This window comes from Perca fluviatilis, chromosome 23, assembly GCF_010015445.1.
Source record: "Perca fluviatilis chromosome 23, GENO_Pfluv_1.0, whole genome shotgun sequence".
Taxonomy (NCBI): domain Eukaryota; kingdom Metazoa; phylum Chordata; class Actinopteri; order Perciformes; family Percidae; genus Perca; species Perca fluviatilis.
In genome coordinates this window covers 21,923,567-21,935,646 of record NC_053134.1, presented here as the reverse complement: position 1 = coordinate 21,935,646, position 12,080 = coordinate 21,923,567, and the positions used below count along the sequence as shown (strand labels likewise).

General features: G+C 40.6%; 2 protein-coding genes across 2 annotated transcripts in view; one reads left to right on the top strand and one right to left on the bottom strand.

Annotated features, from left to right (window-relative positions):
- The first annotated feature begins 250 nt into the window (after positions 1-250).
- Positions 251-7,408, top strand: si:ch211-214j24.10 (uncharacterized protein LOC558894 homolog). Its single transcript, XM_039792521.1, has 4 exons — positions 251-386; positions 4,900-5,697; positions 5,811-5,843; positions 6,592-7,408. Exons 1-4 carry the CDS (start codon positions 371-373, stop codon positions 6,639-6,641), a joined length of 897 nt encoding a protein of 298 aa, XP_039648455.1. The 5' UTR covers positions 251-370; the 3' UTR covers positions 6,642-7,408.
- Positions 7,237-12,080, bottom strand: part of LOC120553804 (O-sialoglycoprotein endopeptidase) — a 33,471-nt gene continuing 28,627 nt past the window's right edge. The window contains 3 exon segments of the mRNA XM_039792519.1: positions 7,237-7,765; positions 8,022-8,120; positions 8,637-8,712. Coding sequence (XP_039648453.1) covers positions 7,726-7,765; positions 8,022-8,120; positions 8,637-8,712 — 215 coding nt within the window. The 3' untranslated portion in view covers positions 7,237-7,725.

Below are 12,080 nucleotides of genomic sequence, written 5' to 3'. Positions count from 1 at the left end.
ATTGGTTTTGAATGTCTTGGTTGATGATGGTTGTTAAAGTGTTCTACACTACAGTCTGATTTTACATGAAGTGTAACACAATAAAACGTGGCTCCATTCAAAGTTAAAATGTCCTGCCTCTTTAAAATAAATCTGCCTTTTTAAAGAAAAAACATCTGTAGATCACAGTAAGGTTTGAATCATATTTGAATGTTAAAATTCCCTCAAGTTTCCCGCCGGACCGCTTATTTGTAGGAACTTCCGGTCCCACCCACATTCTCGTGTCGCTTCCGGGTGGCCACTCAAGATTCATCCAGCGAGCCGTCGTTATCTTAACACTGTAAACAAAAGTTACTAAACGGTTTAGCTTCCGCAACACGTTTAACGAGACATGCATATCAAAACAGGTAAGTTTGTACAACTTTCTGACATAGCTGACCGAAATTCCTCACTTCCAGAAGCTATTTTGTCGTCTTGCCGAAGGTGTTAGCAACTGTGCTAGCTAGCGCTATCGATAGCCGCCTGCTCGCCGCTTTGAATGGGGGGTTATGAAACTTTGACTTCGGCTAACATGCTAGTTAGCTAGCTGTTCATTTCTTGATGCGGCACAACATAAAGCCATCCCCTGGACGACAACGGTTGGATGTTGAGACATTGTTGAACTCGATTGACCATGTTCCAACGACCGATGAATAAAACCGTCGAGGTTAAGTCACCGCAACGTGACGCTGCTAATTAAAGTTGGCTAACATTGGCGCTGGCTCCTAGCTCTTGCTGTCTTGTTAGCTGCCAGCACCACACGCACGAATCCTAGCATGTTGATGCGTATGTCTGAAGAGACGCTAAAAAGTAGCCAAGTGACCGTTTTAGTTAGGGACCGAAGAGTATATACAGTTAGCTAGTTTCTAGAAATTTCTGTCACGGTGTTAGAGACGGTCTCCTTGGAGTGGTAAACTAACGTTACCTCTTTAACGTAAACGTTGGATGATTTGAAATGTGGCGCTTTGGAGCGGGCACGCTATTCAGGCCGCCGGGTGTATCACTTTCTTAATCGTTGCGATTGTTGTGACCCTACAAGTTATGTAACCATACACAGCACCTGTTGGGAGTTTTGCTATTATTGTCACCGAGGACGTATTTTCAGTTGGCATGCCTAAACAACGAGCTCTAATGTCAGGTATGTCTGTCGTGTGCCATGCGGACAGAAAATGGGTCGGCTTGAACTCATTAGTTAATCTACTCGGCAATGCTTGGTAAACCAATCATTCCTTTATCACGAAGAGCCATCACGTGTGGCTGAGTGACACAGATTGTTGTGTAACGTCGGTACAGTAACGGTGAGATGTATGGCGACAGGTATTGTAAGCTGTGGTCCCCACAGAGGTATTGCAGCAGTTATTTTCTTTAAATAAATAAACTAAATGTATACTTGCCACTAACTTAGTATTTTAGTTATTGATGAATCGGCGTGTTTTCAATCCTTTAATTAGTATATAAAATATCAAAACAGTGAGTCAGGGGATTGTTTCTCAAAGGACCACTTTACTACTAAAGCTGATCACCTACCTCCGAGGAATATGTACTTGGAGTATTAAAAGTAAAAGTACTCAATGCTGAAAAGTCCTCACATTATAGAAACTGGAAACCATCCAACCAGTTTAATGTCCTGAACATTTCAGATGGACTTGTAGGCCGTTATATTGTTGGGGTAGTTTAATTTATAATGAAACAGCCGATTTTATAAAGTACATGTTTTGTGTGCAATAATCCTAACCTGTAAAGTAACTAAAGCTGTCGGATGAATGTAGTGGAGTATACACTACAATATTTCTCTCTGAAATGTGGCGGAGAAGAAAGTGGCAGGAAAAGGAAAGGCTCAAGTACAGTAAAAGTACCTCAAATTTGTACTTACTTACAGTATTACACTCCACCACTGGTTGACCGTAAAGTCAACTTTATTCCTCATATTTTCCTTCAAATTTAGTGTGACATTTGACAATGGAGGCATTGTTGGAAAACGGTGAGCTTCGTTGCTGAAATCTGACAAAACGGCCAATTCAAATTATGTTTGAATTGACATGAGTTTATTTTATATCGGGGGGGGAATCTATTTTAATCACTGTTAGGCTTTGGAGTTTCTGGCAGACAGTTCGACAAACCCTGTTTTGAACTTTAAGTTCAACCAAATCTACTCCTACTCAAAAAACTTTCATTTACAGTAATGTTAACAAGGGTAAAGATGCAAGTCCTCATAGTTTTTGCTTTCAACATGAGTTGAACAGTTAGTGGGATAGATGGGTAGCAGGAATATCACTTATCAAAATGCATGGCGATTCATTAGCTGTCAACTTTGACAATCAACTAATTGTTTTCACATTACAACAGTACACATTTACTGGATAATTGGGGATTTGTATTTTTTTCTGTTAGCAGGAGAAACTCCATATGAGGTGTTTCTCCCCAGCTGTTCCATCCTCCTTAATTCGGTATCAGAGGGCTATTTAACAAAACCTAGATAGTGGATTAGCCTAATCTGGGATTTCCCAGATATCCTGGCTCAGTTTAGCCTTGACTCCATTTTACAAAAGCAGAGGCACCTATGTTTCTGTTCACTCAGCAACTTATTAGTAGCCGGCATTAAAATACAACACTGTTCAGTTAAGCACTGTATTTTAACATTGTGACCATTTTTTAAATAACTATTCATGTGACAGTCATTGTTACTGTTCATATTGTTGTTAGACGTTTGAATATATTATGGCAGTTGTTGAGATGATTAGAAAAGGCTGATACAGTTGCAAATGTGTTTTTAATATAGTCAGTGAAGGACAGTATATAAAGTGCTATACTACATGTGTTTCTATAATGGTTCCAACAATGGCAGTGGTCAGAGACCAATTCACCTTTAATTATTTAAAATGATTTATTTCTTTTTGTGTTCTTTAACAAAGGATCATGTATGTTCCGCTTCCATGTGCATTTTATTTGGCATTCTTAGCACACATTGTGTGTTCTGTCCAGTGAACTGGGACTATAATTTGGGAGGATTGTACAATTATAAAACCTATCCTGATTGTACAATCCTCCCAAATTATATTCTAGTTAATAGTATACTAATAATACTGTATGCTCAGGAAACAGGGAGAGGACACCTCAATGGTTTTTGACCTTATATTTTGCTGGGGTGGAAATAACTGATGAATACTCTGTTAAATTCATTGTTTACAGTGTGCATTGAGTTTATCACTTAATTATCTTCATAGTTTCTAGATTTTAGAGTCCAATTTCTTCAGTGTCCTTCTTTTCTATCTCCATATATACGAGGAAGCAAAGCATTTAATATGTAAAGAAGGAAACTCAGCATCTGTGTAAAAAAAAAAAAAGATAAAAGTCTGCCACGCTTTCTCTCGCTGTTTCATCACAGCGGCCGTGTTTCTTTTATTTTATTTACAAATGTTTCACTTCATCAAACTTCCATAAGAAGCTGCTGCTCACTCTGTGTAAAGTATATTCACAATGGTGTAGTCTCCATTTTGGCATCAGTAAATCTGTGATCGACCTTGCGGTCTGTTAAGGAAGGCCATGAACACGCATCTATCTGAATGACTTCAGCCTGGCTCGACCTAGTCGCTCCTCCTCAGCCTGGACTGGCCTTCATGAAGCGCACCAAGCCAGGCTGAACGGATTAGACTAGGTCAAGCCTCGCTTTATCAGTTATCCTGGATTTATCAATTCTGCTTTTGTGAAATAGACCCCAGCTCATCTTGTTCTTTTCTCCGATACTTGGCAAATAGGCAGCAATACAGGCAACTGTTGTGCCAGAACTCTGGCTTGTGGAGTCACATGGAAATGTGTCATCCAGCCCTTATGTTTGTTTATATCAAACAGCCAAGTGCAAAGATCCTTTTTTATGGGGGAGAACCACAGCCAAGGGAACTAGCTTGTGGTGTGAAATGCCTATTTTTGTACACATAGTTAGATTCTTGCCTAACCAACATGGATTGTCAGCAATCTACTCAATACTGTTAAATAAGAGCAGGACTTTGTTTTGTTTTTTTACTGTGGAGTCGATATAAATGTGTAAAGATAACTAGTTGAGATATAAAAAAAAAAAGGCTTAGGGCAGATTTACTCTGGATTTTTACTTTAACTTCTGACGTCGCTGCGTGTTCGTAGTTCATTTATTTCCAATTGATTTATATTTATTATTAAGTTATTTGGATTTATTTTAACGAATCAAAAGTTTTTATTTAAAATAAAATTTCAGTTGCACTTTTGATAAGAGGACATGTTTTGCACAGTTTATATAAATAAAGGAATATTTTCCAGTTATTTTCAGTCTGCAGCTCGTTCTGTTAAGAAAACATGAAAAAATCGTATTGAGAACTTCAAATCGTGGGTTGAGTGTTGGACGGGTAAAAATAATCCATTCTAAAATTTAAAATCGATCTTTGTTTGAGTGATCAGATATCGATTAATAAACTCTCCAAACTGATCTGTCAATATATGCTTTTTCATGTTAGTCCTGTTAAGTTAAAAGGACTTTAAACAGTTAGTGGGAGTTAGTGTTAATGGTGCATTATACAAATATTTGGGGGTTGCTTCTACAATTTAAAGCATAAGTTCTCTGAGAATCTGTTTTATATCCAAGCTAAACTGGTATTGTTCAATTAAATTTCCCTTACCTAACTGATATTGAATCTGGACCTTGTCACTCAAATCGATTCAGGAAACAATTGGCGATACCTAGCCCCTTTTTTTTTTTTTTTTTTTTTTTAAAGGCTTTTTTCCAAATGTTGATGTTCTCCAATTGTGATGGTTTCACATGGTAGCCTAAGCACCAATAACTGTAACGTGTTTCTGGTATGTGTGATATGAAGATATTAGTATTTTTGACCAACATGTCAACATCTCTTTCAGGTACATGGGAAGCCAGCAACACCGTGTGTGAGTCCGATACCCTGTGTGATCCAGCCGTCCTCGTTGCAGCCACCAACTCAGAGCCCCACATTCGCAACCGTCGCCTGTCTCCTGGCTCGGGCAACTGCGGAGGTGGTGGGGGTGGAGGCTGCATCTCTGGCAGTGACCAACAGCCCCGGCAGCTTTCACCTGAAGGCGACCTGATCGTCCCCGGCCACGCGCACACCTTCAGCTACCGCAGGGACAGAGACCGCAAGGGTCACCAGCACAAAGGCCGCAGCCTTCGCAGGGAAAGTCAGAAGGCAGTCAGCCGAGCAAGCGAGCGGCCGCAAAAGGTTCACCAAAAGGAGAGGTGGGTGGAGGACAGTCTGTCGCTGCTCAAGCCCCCGCCTGCCTTCCCAGTGCAGGACAGCCCCGCCAAGCTGCAGCCGGCCGTCAGCTACGCCTCCAAAGTGAAGGCGGGAGCAGCAAGCGGAGGGCTGGAGGAGGAGCGCCCTGCCATCGGCGTGCTGCTACAGAACCAGTGGGGTCTCAGCTTCATCAGCGAGGCGAGGCCCGCCACAGAGGGCCCTGGCCCTCGCCCCGCTGCCAACGCCCTCCCTCCTCAGCCTACAGATGCTCAGCAGGCAGCAGAGCTACAGTTCGAGTCAGTTGTCACAGTCCAGCCTCCGGGGGAAACGCCTGTCCCAGTCGCTGCCTCCATTACCCCTGCCGCACGCCCAGAGGGGGACGAGAGCAACGGGAAGCTGCTGCTTAGTTGTCGCCATCTAGTGGAGGCTTTGAACTATCACAGTAGAGGTGAGGGCTATGAGAAGCTTTCAAGACACCCTGCCAGATTTTTGTTTTATTTGGAATATTGTCCTTTCACTGCATTCATTCTATTAACAGTAACTCTCCTTTTGTCTCCTCAGAGTGGAATGCCATCTGTAACAAACAGAAAAAAGGTACGTTGCGTTCTCAGGGGAAAAAAACACGGGCAAGATGTAATTTTTTTAATTTCATTTGTAAGAGACGAGTACAGAGAAATATTGACAGTTGCAGTGTCCGATGTACTGTACACGTGTATGTAGCTAACTTATAGCCAACACCAGTCCCTTGATTGATCTTTCGAGTAATCCGTAATATTACATGGTAGTTTGAAATCCTGAAGTCAGTGAACATAATAATCCAAAACAGGAACAACAAACATTCAAACACACAAATGAAGCAAACAAAATGCAAAACATGTATAGCATTAACTGAAGGTAGTGTCATGATTACAGTTCTGGCCAAGTTTGAACCAGGACTTGCCTTCTGTACAAAATGTTTTTCTGAATCTGCTTTACATCTGATGACATGGTGTTTAAAATTTTGAGAAATAGACTTCAGCTCCTTAGATATTTACATGTCATGACAATACATATCCCTTTCAATGCATAATGTAGATCTGTGGTTCTTGAAAGTGGAATCAGAGAGTGTGTACTGCTGTGTCACATACCTTGTTGATGGTAACATAAAAGATAATTACACAAAATGTCTAATTCTTATCTATCTATCTATCTATCTCACACACACTCTCTTTTGGCCAATTAGGAGCTTGAATCCATTTTTCCAGTGGAACAATGATGTGTACAATGTGTCACTATATTGTTGGTTTTTCTCTCTTTTCCAAAAAATCCCCCTCTGACATTGTTTTGTTCTTCTATTTTGCAGTTCCAAAAAAGGTTGTCTGGTACAAGGAGGCCCCGGAGCACCCAGCCTAGCAGTGTGAGAAACCCAAAGCATATATAAAACACACAGACAGCACACACACCTACATGCACATTAAAACACGTAAAGATGGACAAATTTAAGAGTCCAGCTCTCACACACTGCACTCAGGATGATGTCTTCACACAAAGCCACACTGAGACACTTTGGACTAACTCCTTTGAGATCTTACTGCAATGGACTTTTTTAACGCCTTACAGGAAGCCTGCCTTAATTAATCAGACCTGTTTTCATCGCCTCTCATTACCATTTTTATCTTGTATGTGTAGAGCTGGTCTTTTTAAAAACAATCAGGAGCTGTAATTTAATTTTCCCCCTTTTTGAAAGCTACACCTTTTTTGTCCTCTGTAAAGCGAGTGGTCAAACAAGCACTTTGTTATAAAATCTGTTGTGACCAATTCCTGTGTGCAAGAAACCCTCACCAGAGTGATTTATCCTCTTACCCCCTTAGATTAAAAACAGAATGTCTTGTACCTGCTTGAGTTTTATGGTTCATGTATGCAGAGGACTTGTGTATCTGTGTCTTCAGTTTACAGAGGGGGTGTAGTCAAAGGCACCCTTTACCCATCAGATCTTAATGCTGTGTCCTTTTTATTTGGTTTCCTAATCGGGTGAATGTTACTCATGAATCCATAAGGAATCTCACCATGTTCAGTATGTTGATTTTTGAAAGAAAATGTATTGAATAAATAAAATTTACACTGGAGAAAGAGGAGGAATGTAAGTGAACAGTATTGCTTAATAAAATGAATAAACTTGACATGTTCCATCTTAATCTTTTTTTAATTTGTAGTTTTACTGCTGTACAGTTAAATCACGTTTCCCTTCCTGACAGTTACAAAGTACAACAGTTAAACACCAAATTAAAGTGCCAGAAATTTTTGTAGGGAGAAGCTGCACTGGGTGTACATGTTAATGAAGTGTCAGAGTTGCATTGTAAACCTGACCTCAGCTTTGTTTCAGGGGAACAGTTACTATGGGGAACTATGGTAGTCCACCACCGCAACCAGAAGAATTTGTCCCATCGTCATAACAGACCTGCTGCAACAACATATGTAGCACCAATATGTTATTCCATCAGTCTCTCCATGTCACCTCCACTTCATCTGTTCTGTACCTACAACAGGAGAAATGTTAAGGGTCAACATGGACTGCTAGCACAGCAGGTTAGCAATATCAAAGTTTCTCCACCATTTGGGAGTGCTTAGAATTCTTGTTTTTTGTTACACCAATAGGCCATTGGGACCAAATACATTAATGAATTGAGGTGAGAGTAAACAGAAAGTCTATACTGCTGGGGGAACCTGGAATCCAAGCAATCAGTTTATTTTTTAACATTTTCAACAAAGGAGACAGATGCAGAGTGTAAAGACCTTTGTGTAATCCATGAGTCTTCCAGCTCCGTCACCTGACCGGACCTAAACATCTCCCAGCCAGCTTGAGCAATCATTGCTCCGTTGTCTATGCAGAACCTGTGGCACAAAGTGAACACTGTTATCTGGACTGAACCTGGAACACAATGTTCTGACAAAGGGCATGTGATGGAGAGAAAATACGACAACTTATTTCAAATAAGGGCTAGATGTGGTCATTTTTGTATTGAAGCTGTGTTAAAAAAAATTGAAAGGGCCATTCCAGTGTTTTTGCATGCCAGTTTACTACAATGCTACGTTACTGCTGATTTACCAAGCATGCCATTATATTCACTCTGCATCTATGTTGAGTAGCAGTACGTGTGTTTTGTTAATGACATTAAAAAAGCATTTAGCATGATATTCACATGATTGCGTTTTTTCACGCAGAATTTTACACGTGTACTGGACTGACTGGAAGTAGACTGTAAAACATTCTAACAGCATTTAAACCATCGTGGGTATGCTGTGTTTCTGTATGAGACCTGACAGTTAAAGTGTATGTATACAAAGATGAGACCCATTCAAACGTCAGTCTGGGGAGGGGGGGGGAGGAGTGTGGTACGGCTGGTTTACCGTTCATCTGTGGCAAACAGCTTGGCTCCTCTCTCCTTACACATCACCCCCATCATCTCCTGCAGACGCAGGTTGCCTACAGAGGAAACAAGAGGTCACATAGGTTACAGCTTGGTAGTGGTAGATAAATTATTTAGTGGCTTTCGTGATTCCTAATTGTGACTGAAGTCAAAGTATAGTAATCTTTTTTTTCATAGTATGTCAAAAATGTTTTACTTTTTCCGACTACTATTCTATGGCTTTTTCCGACATACGAAGTTTTTTTTGTCATCCCTTTTTGACATACTATACGAGGTCTTTGCTAATATAACATCGGTGCCAAAACAACCGGTATCTAAACATACTATACTAGGGCGTTTTTATCACTGTATAGTATAGTAGTCGGAAACCGTGATAAAAAAGCCAAAGTAAAGTATGTCGAAAAAACTGATTAAAACGCCATAGTATAGTATGTCAAAAACAGTGATAAAAAAGCCGAAAAAAGTCATAGTATAGTGTGACGGCCCCAGGCCTGTTGTACATTGTGGTTTGCTTTGTCAATTCGCAGGTGTAGCGGAGATGAGATGCCTGCGATCACCTGGCCGGTCCTTCCAGACAATTTAACCCCGCCTGGTGGCCACATTCACCAACATGTTTTCTCTCTTTTTGAGTTTTCCCTTTTCTCCATTACATCCATACACCTTCATTCAAGACTGATCTGACAATCACACCACATTGTTCTGTTGTTTGCATCATTATTTAATAAATTTCACTTTATTATTGTTATGTTGCTGTGCATCTCCCTCCTTTGTCTGTGAGCTGGTTGTAACATATATCAAAAAAGTTATTGAAAAACGCCATAGTATAGTATGTCGAAAACAGTGATTAAAACGCCATAGTATAGTATGTCGACAACAGTGATAAAAAAGCCATAGTATAGTATGTCGAAAACTGTGATAAAAACGCCATAGTATAGTATGTCGAAAAAAGCCATAGTATAGTATGTCGAAAAAAGTGATAAAAAAGCCATAGTATAGTATGTCGAAAACAGTGATAATAACGCCATAGTATAGCATGTTGAAAACAGTGATTAAAACGCCATAGTATAGTATGTCGACAACAGTGATAAAAAAGCCATAGTATAGTATGTCGAAAACTGTAATAAAAACGCCATAGTATAGTATGTCGAAAAAGCCATAGTATAGTATGTCGAAAAAAGCCATAGTATAGCATGTCGAAAACAGTGATAAAAAAGCCATAGTATAGTATGTCGAAAAAAGTGATAAAAAAGCCATAGTATAGTATGTCGAAAAACACCATAGTAAAGTATGTCGAAAACAGTGATAATAACGCCATAGTATAGCATGTTGAAAACAGTGATTAAAACGCCATAGTATAGTATGTCGAAAACAGTGATAAAAAAGCCATAGTATAGTATGTCGAAAAAAGTGATAAAAAAGCCATAGTATAGCATGTCGAAAACAGTGATAAAAAAGCCATAGTATAGTATGTCGAAAAAAGTGATAAAAAAGCCACAGTATAGTATGTCGAAAAACACCATAGTATAGTATGTCGAAAACAGTGATAATAACGCCATAGTATAGCATGTTGAAAACAGTGATTAAAACGCCATAGTATAGTATGTCGACAACAGTGATAAAAAAGCCATAGTATAGTATGTCGAAAGAAACCATAGAATAGTATGTCGAAAAAGTGATAAAAAAGCCATAGTATAGCATGTCGAAAAACACCATAGTATAGTATGTCGAAAACAGTGATAATAACACCATAGTATAGCATGTTGAAAACAGTGATTAAAACGCCATAGTATAGTATGTCGACACGGTGATAAAAAAGCCATAGTATAGTATGTTGAAAAAAGCCATAGTATAGTATGTCGAAAAAAATGATAAAAAACGCCATAGTATGTCAAAAAAAGCCATAGTATAGTATGTCGAAAAAAGTGATAAAAAAGCCATAGTATAGTATGTCGAAAAACACCATAGTATAGTATGTCGAAAACAGTGATAATAACGCCATAGTATAGCATGTTGAAAACAGTGATTAAAACGCCATAGTATAGTATGTCGACAACAGTGATAAAAAAGCCATAGTATAGTATGTCGAAAAAGCCATAGTATAGTATGTCGAAAAAAGTGATAAAAAACGCCATAGTATAGTATGTCGAAAAACACCATAGTATAGTATGTCGAAAACAGTGATAATAACGCCATAGTTTAGCATGTTGAAAACAGTGATTAAAACGCCATAGTATAGTATGTCGACAACAGTGATAAAAAATCCATAGTATAGTATGTCGAAAAAAGTGATAAAAGACGCCATAGTGTAGTATGTCGAAAAAAGCCATAGTATAGTATGTCGAAAACAGTGATAAAAACGCCATAGTATAGTATGTCGAAAAAGGCCATAGTATAGTATGTCGAAAACAGTGATAAAAAAGCCATAGTATAGCATGTCGAAAAAAGTGATAAAAAACGCCATAGTATAGTATGTCAAAAAAAGCCATCCATCCATCCATCTTCGTCCGCTTATCCGGTGTCGGGTCGCGGGGGGAGCAGCTCCAGCAGGGGACCCCAAACTTCCCTTTCCCGAGCAACATTAACCAGCTCCGACTGGGGGATCCCGAGGCGTTCCCAGGCCAGGTTGGAGATATAATCCCTCCACCTAGTCCTGGGTCTTCCCGAGGCCTCCTCCCAGCTGGGCGTGCCTGGAACACCTCCCTAGGGGAGGGCCCAGGGGCATCCTTACCAGATGCCCGAACCACCTCAACTGGCTCCTTTTCACGCCAAAGGAGCAGCGCTCTACCGAAGCTCCTCCCGCGGATGACTGAGCTTCTCACCCTATCTCTAAGGGAGAACGCGCCAGCCACCCTCCTGAGGAAACCCATTTTGGCCGCTTGTACCCTGGATCTCGTTCTTTCGGTCATGACCCAGCCTTCATGACCATAGGTGAGAGGTAGGAACGAAAACTGACCGGTAGATCGAGAGCTTTGCCTTCTGGCTCAGCTCTCTTTTCGTCACAACGTTGCGATAGATGGAATGTAATACCGCCGCCCGCTCGCCGATTCTCCGACCAATCTCCCGGCTCAATTGTCCCCTCACTCGCGAACAAAACCCCAAAGTACGCTTGAACTCCTTCCGCGGGTAAGGACTCATTCCCTACCGGAGAAGGCATTCCATCGGTTTCCTGCTGAGAACCATGGCCTCCGATTTAGAGGTGCTGATCCTCATCCCACGCTTCACACTTTCGGCTGCGAACCGATCCAGTGAGTGCTGAAGGTCGCAGGCCGATGATGCCATCAGGACCACATCATCTGCAAAAAGCAGCGATGAGATCCCCAGCCCACCGAACTGCAACCTCTCCCCACCCCGACTACGCCTCGATATCCTGTCCATAAATATTACAAACAGGATTGGTGACAAAGCGCAGCCCTGGCGGAGGCCA